At 41.5% G+C, this 13171-nt stretch overlaps 1 protein-coding gene across 4 annotated transcripts in view; it reads right to left on the bottom strand.

The window, feature by feature from the left end:
• Positions 1-13171, bottom strand: part of M1AP (meiosis 1 associated protein) — an 89037-nt gene that overhangs the window by 18431 nt on the left and 57435 nt on the right. For 2 of the 4 annotated variants that reach the window (XM_061210985.1, XM_061210986.1), the window contains exons 5-8: positions 6117-6290; positions 5757-5783; positions 2149-2311; positions 1059-1200 (exon numbers count right to left, since the gene is read on the bottom strand). In XM_061210985.1, coding sequence (XP_061066968.1) covers positions 1059-1200; positions 2149-2311; positions 5757-5783; positions 6117-6290 — 506 coding nt within the window. The remainder of the gene's footprint in view (positions 1-1058; positions 1201-2148; positions 2312-5756; positions 5784-6116; positions 6291-13171) is intronic. The other 2 variants (XM_061210987.1, XM_061210988.1) reach the window with 1 other exon arrangement.

Genomic DNA, 13171 nt, shown 5'->3' on the forward strand with positions numbered 1-13171 from the left:
GCAGTTATTTGATACTTCGCTATTCCTCACCCCCTACATCCAATCCTTCACATGCTCTCTTTCTCTAAAATACTTTAATTGGTTTAGTTTTCTCCTCTTGACTTCCAACATCCAAGTCCAAGCCACAATCATCTCTTGCCTAGACTACTACAGTGCCCTCCTACCTCATTTTCTTGTTTTCATTTTTCTTCTGAAAGTTCATTTCCAAATTTTTGCACAATTAATTGTTTAAAAACTTAAATAGATGATGTCATTTCTAATGATTTCTTTTTGTACGTAAAGCCCCAAGTCGTTTTTGGACTACAAATCTTTGTATGATTTGACCCCTGCTCACGTTTGGCTCCTCACCTTTTGGCTCTCTTGGTCCTTGCTCTTTTTGTTTCAGTCACAATGGTCATTCCGCTCTTGATTTGAGGATCAGCTCTTTCCGGCCTTTGGGTCTTTGCACATGCCTTTCCCTGCACCTGGAATGCTCTTCCTGCCACCCTTCACCTAGCTAATTCCCATTCATCTGGCAGATCTCAGTTTAATTGTCACTTTCACAGAGAGGCTCTCTTACAGCAACCTCTTATTTTCCCTCATAAACTTCTCACAATTAAGAATATACATATTTAATTCTGTCTCTTTCATTAGAAAGTTTCTTGAGACCATAGATAATGTCTATCATAATAGACTGAATATCTAGGGCTTAGCACAATGTCTGGCACAGACTAAGTGCTCTTCATTGAAATAAACCATAATGTCCAGCACAGTGACAGGAAGAAAATAAGGTTTAAAATATAGTTACTTAAGGAAAATCCCCTGTTGCCATTTAAATGTACAAAATCAGGGATTTGCAAGTTTGGTGTCATATAACCGAATTCAGGAATTATTCTCTATAGCGTGAAACCAACAAAGGCAAGTCATATTTAACCCACATTTCAGAGTATGTCCAGTTTTTCCCTGTCCTCTGGAAGACTGGGACAGGTTTGGGAACAGGGCAGGATTAATTAGCTGCTTCTTTGTGTTGGGTACTTTAACACTCTTCCTCTTCTTCACTGGGTGACATGGGTACTCACCAGTAGGCTGTGACACAAAGCATGGAAATGCTGCTGATTTGTTTCCAGCTCATCCCATTCCAGCTGCCAACAGCTTGTGGGTCTGAGGATGAAGGGGAGTCCATATGTCAATGATTCGCAGACCCCACTGGATTTTAGAGCCCTGGGAAGAGAGAATGGCAGTGAAGGTCTCCTCAGAGATATCCAGAGCCTCGACGCAGATCCACTTAAATTTAGCTTAAGTATAAGACCCTATTGTGAAATCCTTTAGGTTAGGGCCTGTGAATTATTCACCTTAGTATGGCTAGCACCTATCAGGGTATGTGGCACACAGCAGAGTCTCAAAGCCTGTTAATCAATGAATGCAGCAGCCATCATGAGGCCTCAAGACTCTGATGGATATTTCCTCTCCTGAGCTCATTCTGTCCCATTCCTGCTGCAGCGACCACATTACACAAAACTATGCTAAACATCTGCATCCCAGGCCTAGTTTTTCCGTGGCAAGGTGCTGACAGAAGACACATTTAAGAAGAGGGTGCGTTTAAGAAGGTTCCCCAGCAGCATCCATGGTCACAAATCCATGGACAAGCTTACTCAGATAACTGTACATGGGTACTGTGATAGGAACTAGGAAGCAGTAAAAGTGGTCTTTGCCATCATTGCTAATTCCACCCTGGAACTGATTCTTCTGGAAACAGGAATTCTAGTACTTAAAGAAATGGGAAGGTGGGGTAGATCCTATGTGTCACTTGCTCCTTGAAGGTCAGATCTCTGTCACGATGGTATTCAATAAACATTTACTGAATGGATAAACATCATTCTGCTGATCTTTTTTTTTTTCCTCTGCATTCTCAGAGACTATCTGGATTTCCAGTCCTCATCCAGACTTCAGAATATCCTACTGAGGCACATCTTCCACAATCTCCTCATTCATCTCCACATACTAAGCAGCCTGACCTTACTCTTTCATGCCCATACCTGTAGTTGCTGCTTTGGAACTGACTCCCTGCTGCCTGACACTTGGGGATGCCCTTTATCTCTGTTCTTCCTAGCTGTGGAACCAATAAGAATAAATATTTGCATGGACGGGAGAGGTTCTCTTGGGCCATACTTGATCACCCGGAGCTTGTAACGAGAGGCTGATGACTGGGAAACCATCTGGTAGAGGGTGCTGAAGTCTCCTTTGGGGTCATCCATTCTCAAGGAGCCATCAGCTGTTCCAGGGAGCAGGGATGGGCTGAGAAGTCGCTCTTGGAGATCACATTTCAGGCACACTACAATAAAAACGGCATTGGGGGAGGGATTGTTTGTCACAAGTTACTTCAGGCTATACAATTAAGAGAGAACATCTGCCACCCAATTCCACCTCCACCCGGCAAGTAAGGGTTGGGAGGAGGCCAGGGTGTGGACAGAGGAAAGTACAGTTGGTTTGGGAAGGCAGAGCAAGTCTGGAACAGTATTGCTCTACACAACAGGTAACTTATTTTCTGGGTGAGGCATGATTTTTTTCTTATTTTACTTCTGGGCTGGCTGAGCAGTTGCCTCGTAGTAAGAGATCTGGCTTGTGATTGAGTCTGAGAGGAACGTGTGTCCTCTGCGGAGGAGGCGGCTAACACTGAAATATGCAGGGCCTTTTGGCAATCACAGAAGGAAATTTTGCCCCTCCTGCTTCCCTGTGGCTAAGCTTTGGCAAGACTGCAGGTCAGATGAAGGAAGAACAGGAAAGCAGAAGTCAGGCAGTCAGCTGACAGCTACGGCTTCTCTGTGAGCTCTTCTAGGGACATTCGAGGGAGGGAGAGGAATAAGTTCCTGAAATAGTTTATTTTTTAATTCCCCAAGTGAATAGAATCTTCTGGGCCTTGGAACATGATTGTGGCACCAGACAACAGTTCTGAGGGGGCTTCAACTAACTGTGTATGGGTTATTCATCTGCTTCTGTATTAAGCTTTTGCTCCAGCAGGTACATTCACATGTCACAGTGTACAATGTTCTGTTGCACTAGATTTGAATCCTTGATATTATGAAGGTTTTAAATAAAACGTATATCGGGTTTAAATACTGTTAACAAACTATGAATATATGAGTGCTGCGTACTTGTGAGAAGGCTAGTAGTTGATGTCAGTGATTTATGAAATGACTGTAGTAACTGCAACATGAGGTAAAAATGAAAGTAGAAATAATGTAGAAAAAATAGGATGCCAGAATAGATGTCAGATCTAGCTGGCCCTCCTGGGCCTAGCAATCAGACCTAGACATCAGTTCTGGGTGAGACAGCTCTTGGCCAGGTGTGTCCTAGAGCCCAGGAAGTGTAGAAGGGACTTTGCCTAGGACTCCAGCTTCCCCTCGTTTCCTCTGTGCCTGACTGCTCCATTGTTGGGCCCCTGGGCTTTAGGACTAGATGGCTGTGCTCATCTGGCTTAGGTTCTCAACTCTGGTTGCAGTAAGAATCACCTAGTGAACTTGCAAATGGTACTGATGTCTGGCCCCTACCTCACACCAATGAAATTGGGATCTCTGGGGATGGAGCTGATATTGGTATTTTAAAAAGTTCCTCATGTGATTCTTATTGTAGCCAGGGATGATAACTACTGGAATTGTAGTCTCAGCAATGTTCCAAAGCTGGAAAAAATGTTTTACCAGGGCTAGAGTCTAGAACCAGGTATGCTTCTCACCACTCAGACTCAGGTGCAGAGGAGGCAGACCCCCAAACCCAAGATATGGGAAAAGACACTCAGCTGAGGTAGACTATGCACTGTGAGAAAGAGGCCTCTGAGGGAAACACTTAGAGAGTGGGTGAAGGGCCCGAGGCAGCTACAGAAGCAGGTGGTGTTGGGTGGAGAACCTTGTAAGGAGGAGTCAAAGTGAACATCTGAGGAGCAGTCCTCAAAAGATTCTATAGTAGGAGAGCTCAGTGTTTTTGTTTTGTTTTGTTTTATTTTTTTGTAGGGAACCACATTTCCAGAAATCTACATATGGAGCAATGCATCAGTTTTGTAAACAATGGATAACTATGACATGGTATTTATTGTGCTTGTTTAAACTCTCATGTGGGTCACACCCACCCCAGAGGAGGCCTACTTTCTCTGGACCTCATTCCAACTTATGCCTGAGCATCTGGATTCCAGTGAAGACCTCCTCAGCAGAAGAGTCTGGATCTAAGTTCTACCACCCATCATGAAGACCTGTGGTTTCCAAAAAATAATTGCAGATGGAGATAAACATTCTGGCTCTGACCCTGGTGCTGAAAGCCATGGAACAAGGGAGGGCAAAGCAGAGAAATTCTCAACACTACCATGGGCAAATGCCATGCAACAGTAGAAGAAAGGCTGGTTGTAGGAGCTCCTGGCTTTGGATGGCCCCAGCCCTCCTAATGAGAGATGTGCCCAGCACGAGGCAGCCCCTTTGCTCAAAATTGCCCAGCATGAGGCAGGTTGCATAGTAGGTAAGGGCCCAGGCTCCGGAAGTGATAGACTTGAGTTTGATGAACGTCCTCTAGGCTGAGAGTAGTCAAATGTATAAAATATAGATTTCTAATCCTAAGGGTTAAGAATGGGATCTGGAGTTGCCTGGCTTCAAATTCTGGCTTGACTATTAATTTTCTGTGCAGAAATGTTTAATTTCTCTGTCTCAGTTTTCTCATCTGTAAAACAGGGATAACATTATATTTATTCATTTTAAGACACATTTTTTTTCACTTACTAACAGCTCTATATATGTCTTGCAATCACCATCGAGATGGTGTCTTAACCATCGAGACAGGCACTCTTAACCCTTACTTACTACTCCAATCTAAAAGAACTCTCTCAGTAAGAATAAAATAATATTTCTAAGTGATAAAAAAGCAATGTGTCACATTTAATTGGCATTGGTTTTCTTTCTCCGTGGTATATAAAATAATGGTGTATCTTATAATGGACAGCATCTTAGATTCAATGACATATGGTAATAGTACCTGCACCATGTTGTTGTTATGAAGGTGAAAGGGGATAATGCAATGAAAGGAGTTAACATAGTGCTTGGGGAAAATAGATAAGAAGTGAGCAATTGGTACTGTTAGTCTCGGACAAAGTTCGTGGAATGGAGGTCCTGGGAAGAAGATTTTACACACAAAAGAAAGACAGTAAAATCAAGGTAAGTTGTTAAAGGCATCCCAGGCCCTAGACTGAAATGTGGGGGAGGGGTAGGGAGATTAAGAACCCAGTGGCTATCCCCAGAAAGAAAGGACCAACGTGTGTCCTCCCCTTTGGGGATGGAAGTCTGTACCCATTTTTCTCATTGAGCTCCCACCCCTAAAGGGGAAGACAAAATTTAGTCTGTTCCCTTTGGAGCTGTGGCTGACTATACTGATGGGTCCATTTGCAGGCCCTGTCACTCAGGTCCTAGGCCAAGTTTCAAAGGGGATGGAGACTAGAGATGGCTTTATCCCTACAATCTAGTGGGACCTGAATTAAGTAACACTGCCAGCCAGAACAATATCCAGGACCTTGCTGACATGCCTGGAACACTGGTTTGACCTCTTGGTTTCCACAATTGCCAGAACATACTTTGTGAACATGGTCTAGGGCCACTAGTTGTATTCCCTGGGGCTTGCCTCTGTAGTTGCTTTAGTTCCCCTCAGTTTGGTGTCTCCCTATTGAGAAGACCTCTATTTAATCATTTAATTTTGGTTCTTTTCCTCTCCTCACAGGCCCTATTGATATTGTCAAGGTACCAGCTTACCTGAAATTATGATGTCAATAATATCTGCTGCATCAAAAATGAAAACTTGAGAAAACATATGATTCATTGTGCTCTTATGTAGTGTAGCTGATGCCCTATTATTGAGGTGTTTAAGTCTTTACACTGAAACTAACTGGCTCTTGCTGTCTGGGCTTAATCAGGCTCAATTTTCTAACTGTGATGGTTACTTTTTAGAAATTCTTTTCTTACTCCTCATGCTTACATGGAGAGCATCATCCAATCCTCCTCCAATCCCTAAACCTCAGCTACTCTGTATTCTGATGACTTTCCAATCTAGAGTCCTAATCCTAGACTAGGATAATTATTATCTATATAATATGTCTTTTGGGGGGTGTGTACTTGGATTATCTCTGGCTCTGGAAATGTTGCTGAAACTCCGTGAAGGAAGAAGAAGGTGGACATGTTCCTGGTCTGTTCCATTGTTATGCAGCCAGGCTTTGAAGAAAATCTCCATGCTGACAACATCATTGTCTATAGTCTGAAGGTCAATATCAGTTCCCAGGATAGAACTCTCTGCAGAAGAAAGGGAAACAGTGGTTAAAGTGTTTAATTCTTTAATTACAAATTTTGAAAAATATAAAATATTAAATGCACCCATTTTTGGATCCATCAATTCCACCTCTAGATATCTAGCCTAGAGACATTCTTGGACAGTACACAAAGAAACATATGCAAAGATGTTCAGTACAGCACTGTTGCGATAACAAATAATCAAAACCCCAAACAGGAAGCAATTCAAATGCCCACCAATAGGGGAATGTTTAAATAAATTATGGCACAGACTGTGGAGTATTATACAGCTGTTAACAAAGTAAAGCTAAATGTACTGACATGGAAAGCTAGGAGATAGTAAGTGAATAAAGAAAGTTCTAGAACAGATGTATGGTATGGACCCATTTATATAAAAATAAAACTGTTAGCCTAAGTGCATACATATGTATGGAAATGCCTCTTACAAAGCTCTGGAAGGCTATTATCAAACTGTTAATAGCGGACAGGAAATGGGGTAGAGTTCTGAGATACATTCACTTTTTATTATTCACACTTCTATACTGTTTGTATTTTATTGTATTCATGTATTTCTTGTATTGAATATTTTTGAAAAGTCTAGAATACAAGAACAGCCAAAAATAATATAGCAATGCAAGTTAAATACTTAGTTAACAAGGGGGACTTCAGTTTTATGTTGTTGTTTCACAGTGAAAATGTATTCAGTTATTACCTCTGTTATAAAAAAATAAATTTAAAAAAGACTAAAAGAAAAAAAGATGAATTCCTGAGCTCCACCTTCTGACACGGATTATACAAGTTTGCCATTGACATACTATATCTCACAAGTGTGATTAGCAGCCAAGAAGACAGGGATGGTCTGGTGGAGTGTGATTTGATTCCAAATCTGAATGAATGAGACTAGGTAGGTGGGGTAATGAGACTTTGATGGTCTACTTCCTTCTTTAGGCAACACTAGCTCAGGAATTGGGATCTAGGTCTGGAGGTAAAGTTTGTCAGTAAAAGCCAAGTATAAGGTGATGGAGGAAGCACTGAGAGAGGAAATGAGACAAGAGCTGGAAAGAAACTGAAGAGGAACCTGACTTTTTTTTGCCTCACCATGAGGGACTCTCTGAAATACTTTTACAAAGGGCCTAAGAAAAGCCAGTTGCTCCAATGAATTAACTTCTATGTATGACTCATGGACCCCAAGGAGAAAGCTGGTTTATTTCTAGAACGACATTCCTGAGGACAAGTCTGCAGAGGTGGCAGACTCTCCACAGGAAACAAAGGGCTTCAGTCCAACGTATTGGCACCCACGCAGGGAAAGTGTGGTGAGACTTAAGTGACTTCATGTTATATTTATCGACTTATTCTGTGGCTGAAAAGGGGCACCAAATGCATTTCTCTTTGACCAGTATAATTAAAACTGTACCATCGGCTGCTCTCGCCCTCTGTGATGGACCACATTCTGCCTATGGAATGTGTACCTCTCTAAATAAAGTCGCTTTCACTTAAAAAAAAAAAAAACCTCTACCATCTTCTGTGGATTGTTATGAGGGTTCATTAGCTTACTAGCTATTTCATTCATTGCATCAAGCAATAATACTAATTATGTACTACATAGAAGATGAAATAATATACAAAGGTATATGATATTCTTTGCCTTAAGGAGTTTATAAAGCAACATTATTCTTGACCATTTCTCCTTAAAATCTCATCTGCTCTACTATGTTTTCAGGTACTACAGTGATAAATATGAAGTCATTGTCAAAGAAACATTCCTCATGAGTGAAGAGAAACGTTCTTTTTAATAATGTGGAACTTATTGTGTCATAGGCAAAACAAGAAGTAATTTTTCTGAGCCTGGACTTCAACTTGAGTAAGAAGTATGGAAATGACTGAACAGCTTCTCTTCAGAGAGGCAAAATGGTTATTAAAGCATAAGGAGGCAGATATAGAACTAAATAAATGAAATTGAACAAAGGATTTCAAAAAGTAGAGAGGATAATATTGCTTCAAGTTCAAACAACAGAATTTTGGATAAGACAAATAAGTGTTTTTTTCTCCCCAGGGAAAGGGTTGAAGATTAGAAATTCCTACCATGGGCAGTACATAGGGACAATAGCAAAGTTGAGAATCTGGAAATAAGAACAATAGGCGTTTCCTCAAATAATTAAACAATAAAATCAATACAGAGTGACGAGGTCGATGAAAAACAGTCACCTTAAAAAGGAGAATGGGGATTTCCCTGGTGGCACAGTGGTTAAGAATCTGCCTGCCAATGCAGGGGACATGGGTTCGAACCCTGGTCTGGGAAGATCCTACATGTCGTGGAGCAACTAAGCCCGTGCGCCATAACTACTGAGCCCGCATGCCACAACTACTGAAGCCCGTGTGCAACTACTGAAGCCCACGTGCCTAAAGCCCACATACTGCAAGGAGAAGTAGTCCCCGCTCGCCACAACTGGAGAGAAAGCCCGAGCACAGCAACGAAGACCCAACGCAGCCAAAAATAAATTAAATAAATAAATAAAAACCATAAAAAGAATAAATAAATAAAAAAAAAGGAGAATGGCTTACAGACCAGAGCAAGATTTGGCTAGAGCCTATGGATGGTACTGGCTTATCCAAAGAATGAATGTGTCCATTAGAAGGGGAGAGGGTTGGCCAGAAATGGAGCACAGAGGAAGGGAGCAACAGCGGCAGATGCTGGCAGCCATCATCCAAGCGTGGCTCAGAGGAGAGGGCGTGCTGGCTCAGTGAGGCATCCCGATGGCAGGATGTGTTTGTCAAGTTTCTGCTCTTCTTGGTGATTATAGTGGTTATGGTTCTTCCTCTAAAATATTCTGGCTAATACTTTAGTCTTGAGCTTGATAAGGTGACTCTATCTCTGAGAGGATGTTGATAAAATCAACTTTCTGATTCTGTAAAGCTGAAGAACCAGGCCTGAAACATGTTGCCTCTGTGAAGGAAAATGCCAATCTACCCTGCAGACACTCCATCAATGTTGCTAAAGTTCGTTCCAACTTCTTTTTTCTCTTCCAGTTTTATTGAGATATAATCGACATATAGCACTGTGTAAGTTTAACGTGTACAGTATAATGACTTGGCTTATGCACATCATGAAATGATTACCACAATAAGTTTAGTGAACATCTATCATCTCATAGATACAAAATTAAAGAAATACAAAAAAATTTTTCCTTGTAATGAGAACTCTTAGGATTTACTCTATAACAACTTCCATATATGATATACAGCAGTGTTAATTATATTTATTATGTTGTACCTTACTTATTTATCTTATAATTGGAATTTTGTACCTTTTGACCACCTTAATTCAATTCACCCTCCCCCACCCCCTGCCTCTGGTAACCACAAATCTGATCTCTTTTTCTATGAGTTTGTTGGTTTTTGAAGTGTAATTGACTTACAATACTATGTTAGGTCCTGGTACACAACATAGTTATTTGATATTTCTATACATCCCCAAATGAACATCACAGTAAGTCTAGTTACCATCTGTCATCATACAAAGACATTACATAATTATTGACTATATTCCCCACACTGTACATTTCATACCTGTGACTCATTTATTTTGTAATTGAAAGTTTGTACCTCTTACCCTCCCTCAGCTATTTCTCTGCTCTCCCTACTCTTCTCCCCTATAGCAACCACCTGTTTGTTCTCTATATCTATGACTCTGTTTCTGTTTAGTTATGTTTGTTCATTTGTTTTGTTTTTTAGATTCCACATATAAGTGAAATCTGACAGTATTTGTCTTTCTCTGTCTGACTTATTTCACTTAGAATAATACCCTCTAGGTCCATCCATGTTGTTGCAAATGGCAAGATTTCATTCTTTTTTTTTCTATGGCTGAGTAATATTCCATTGTGTATATATACCACATCTTCTTTATCCATTCATCTATTGATGGGCACTTAGGTTTCTTCCATATCTAGGCTACTGTAAATAGTGCTACAATGAACATAGGGGTGCATATATCTTTTCAAATTAGTGTTTTTTCTTTGAATAAGCACACAGGAGTGGAACTGATGGATCATATGGTAGTTCTTTTTTTAATTTTTTGAGGAAACTCCATACTGTTTTCCATAGTAGCTGCACCAATTTACATTCCCACTAACAGTGCATGAGGGTTCCGTTTTCGCCACAACCTTGTCAACATTTATTATTTGCTGTCTTTTTGATAATAGCCATTCTGACAGGTGTGAAGTGATTGTGATGTTGATTTGCATTTCCCTGATGATTAGTGATGCTGAGCATCTTTTCATGTGCCTGTTGACCTTCTGTATGTCTTCTTTGGAAAAATGTCTATCTAGGTCCCTTACCCATTTTTAAATTGGGTTGTTCATTTTTTTGTTTTTTAAAAAAATTTATTTATTTAATTTATTTATTTTTGGCTGTGTTGGGTCTTCATTGCTGTGCATGGGCTTTCTCTAGTTGTGGTGAGCGGGGGCTACTCTTCGTTGCGGTGCATGGGCTTCTCACCTAGGTGGCTTCTCTTGTTGTGGCACAGGGGTTCTAGGCACATGCGCTTCAGTAGTTGTGGCTCGCGGGCTCTAGAGTGCAGGCTCAGTTTTGGTGCACGTGGTTAGTTGCTCCATGGCATGTGGGATCTTCCCGGACCAGGGCTCGAGCTCGTGTCCCCTGCATTGGCAGACGGATTCTTAACCACTGTGCCACCAGGGAAGCCCCGGGTTGTTCGTTTTTTGATGTTGAGTTGTATAGGTTCATTGTATATTTTGGATATTAACCCTTTTTCAGATATATCGTTTGCAAATATCTTCGCCCATTCAGTGGGCTGCCTTTTCATTTTGTCGATAGTTCCCTTCACTGTGCAAAAGCTTTTCAGTTTGTCGTAGCGCCGTTTGTTTATTTTTGCTTTGTTTCCCTTGCCTGAGGAGACATATTCAAAAAAATATTGCTAAGATTGATGTCAAAGAGCTTACTGCCTATATTTTCTTCTGGAAGTTTTACGGCCTCAGGTCTTACATTTAAGCCTTTAATCCATTTTGAGTTTATTTTTGTATATGGTATGAGAGTTCTTTCCAACTTCTTAACCTACAGGTTCTTGGAAGAGCCACAGAGCAGAGCTTCTTCCTTTGAAAAAGTTCTCAGGTAATCGCCATAGAGGTGCTATGCTTCAGATTTGAGGGGACCTTCTCAGAAACAGTCACATTATCCAAGCTAAAGACTAATGTGTAAACCAGAACACTTTAGAGAGAGAACTTCTTTTCCGTATTCTCTGTCACTGGTCCAGGCAGTCATTTCCTTGTGCCTGGATTATGGCAGTAGCCTCTTAGCTGTCCCGTCAAACTCCATTCTTTCCCCTCTGGTACTTCTTACTACCAGTTAATTTTTCTAAAACATAGTTTCATCAGATCCTTCCTTTCCTAAAGAGCACATACTGCCTTCCTGCTGTCATCTTTATTCCCTTCACTCATTCTTTTTTTAAAAAAATTATTTATTTATTTATTTATGGCTGTGTTGGGTTTTCGTTTCTGTGCGAGGGCTTTCTCTAGTTGCCGCAAGCAGGGGCCCCTCTTCATCGCGGTGTGCGGGCCTCTCACTGTCGCGGCCTCTCCTGTTGCGGAGCACAGGCTCCAGACGTGCAGGCTCAGTAATTATGCCTCACGGGCCCAGTTGCTCCGCGGCATGTGGGATCTTCCCAGACCAGGGCTCGAACCCGTGTCCCCTGCACTGGCAGGCAGACTCTCAACCACTGCGCCACCAGGGAAGCCCCCCTTCACTCATTCTGTACCACTTGTTACTACTCATTATTCCTCAAATACCCCCATTCTTCCCTTACTCTGTATGGCTCATATCAATACATTCCTCCTCTTCTCTACCTGTTGAGAACCTATCAACACCCCCACCCCTCCATCCCCCAGCTCAGCAGCTTGCAGAGAGCTGAAGATTAGCAAATGCCTGTTGAGTTAAACAATTGCTCCCTCCTCCTCAGCTCTCATTACTTTTTCCTGTAACTCTTCTGCTTCAACTGAGCTAGTCTCCCCGTCACGTGATTTCCTTCCTTAGTGCTTTTATTACTCTTGTCAATCCATGGCCTGCAGCTCCTCCAGATTCCAACTCAGAACTGACTTTGTCCAAGAAGTTATGCTTAATTATATCCTCCCTATTGGCTTTAATCAGTACCTCCTGGGTGTCTGTGGACTCCATACGGGCAATACTAATTATACTTGTTACTTTATTTCTCTTGAAGGGTTTTCTTAACTTTTTTTGAGTTAATGAAAGGTGGTGGAATGTAGTGGAAAGACAAGGGTTTGAATTGTGGCTTGAAAGTTGTTAGCTATGTGACTTTGGGCAAAGTGTGGATAGCACAACCTATTTCATAGTTATAGGAGGCATAAGAAGTGAGATGATTACCTGCATGAATGGCATGCAGTAGGTCTAACAAATGGCATTTTCTTCCTTCTCTCTCATCAACAAAATGATTTGCTCTTATAGGAAAAGAATGTGCTTTCCTTTTTTAAAATTCTTTTTTTTCCAATCACTTATCTCGGTGACTTTCTCCCTGCCACCAACATACGTAAGAACATCAATACCTGGTCCTGTGTTCCTCACAAATATAACTAAATGTACTAAACCTGGGGAATGGGAAGGAGACTTCTCAGACGTTGAAGAACAGCTTCCATATTGACTGGCTAGCAGGGACTGGTCACACTGTTATGAATTAGAAAGGTTACTGGAGTGAAGGTCGTGGCTCTGAGTGTCTGGGTGCTCCTGACAAGCGAGGAAGGCCTAGTCTGTTGCAGTCTAGCTGCAGCCGGCATTCACATTCAGTTTTTGGACTTACCCTGCCTCCCTGTGGCCATAAGCAGTGACATCCTTCACTGAGCTAAGCTTTTCTGGAAGAGGCA

The sequence above is a fragment of the Eubalaena glacialis genome, chromosome 14 (genome assembly GCF_028564815.1).
Source record: "Eubalaena glacialis isolate mEubGla1 chromosome 14, mEubGla1.1.hap2.+ XY, whole genome shotgun sequence".
NCBI classification, from domain to species: domain Eukaryota; kingdom Metazoa; phylum Chordata; class Mammalia; order Artiodactyla; family Balaenidae; genus Eubalaena; species Eubalaena glacialis.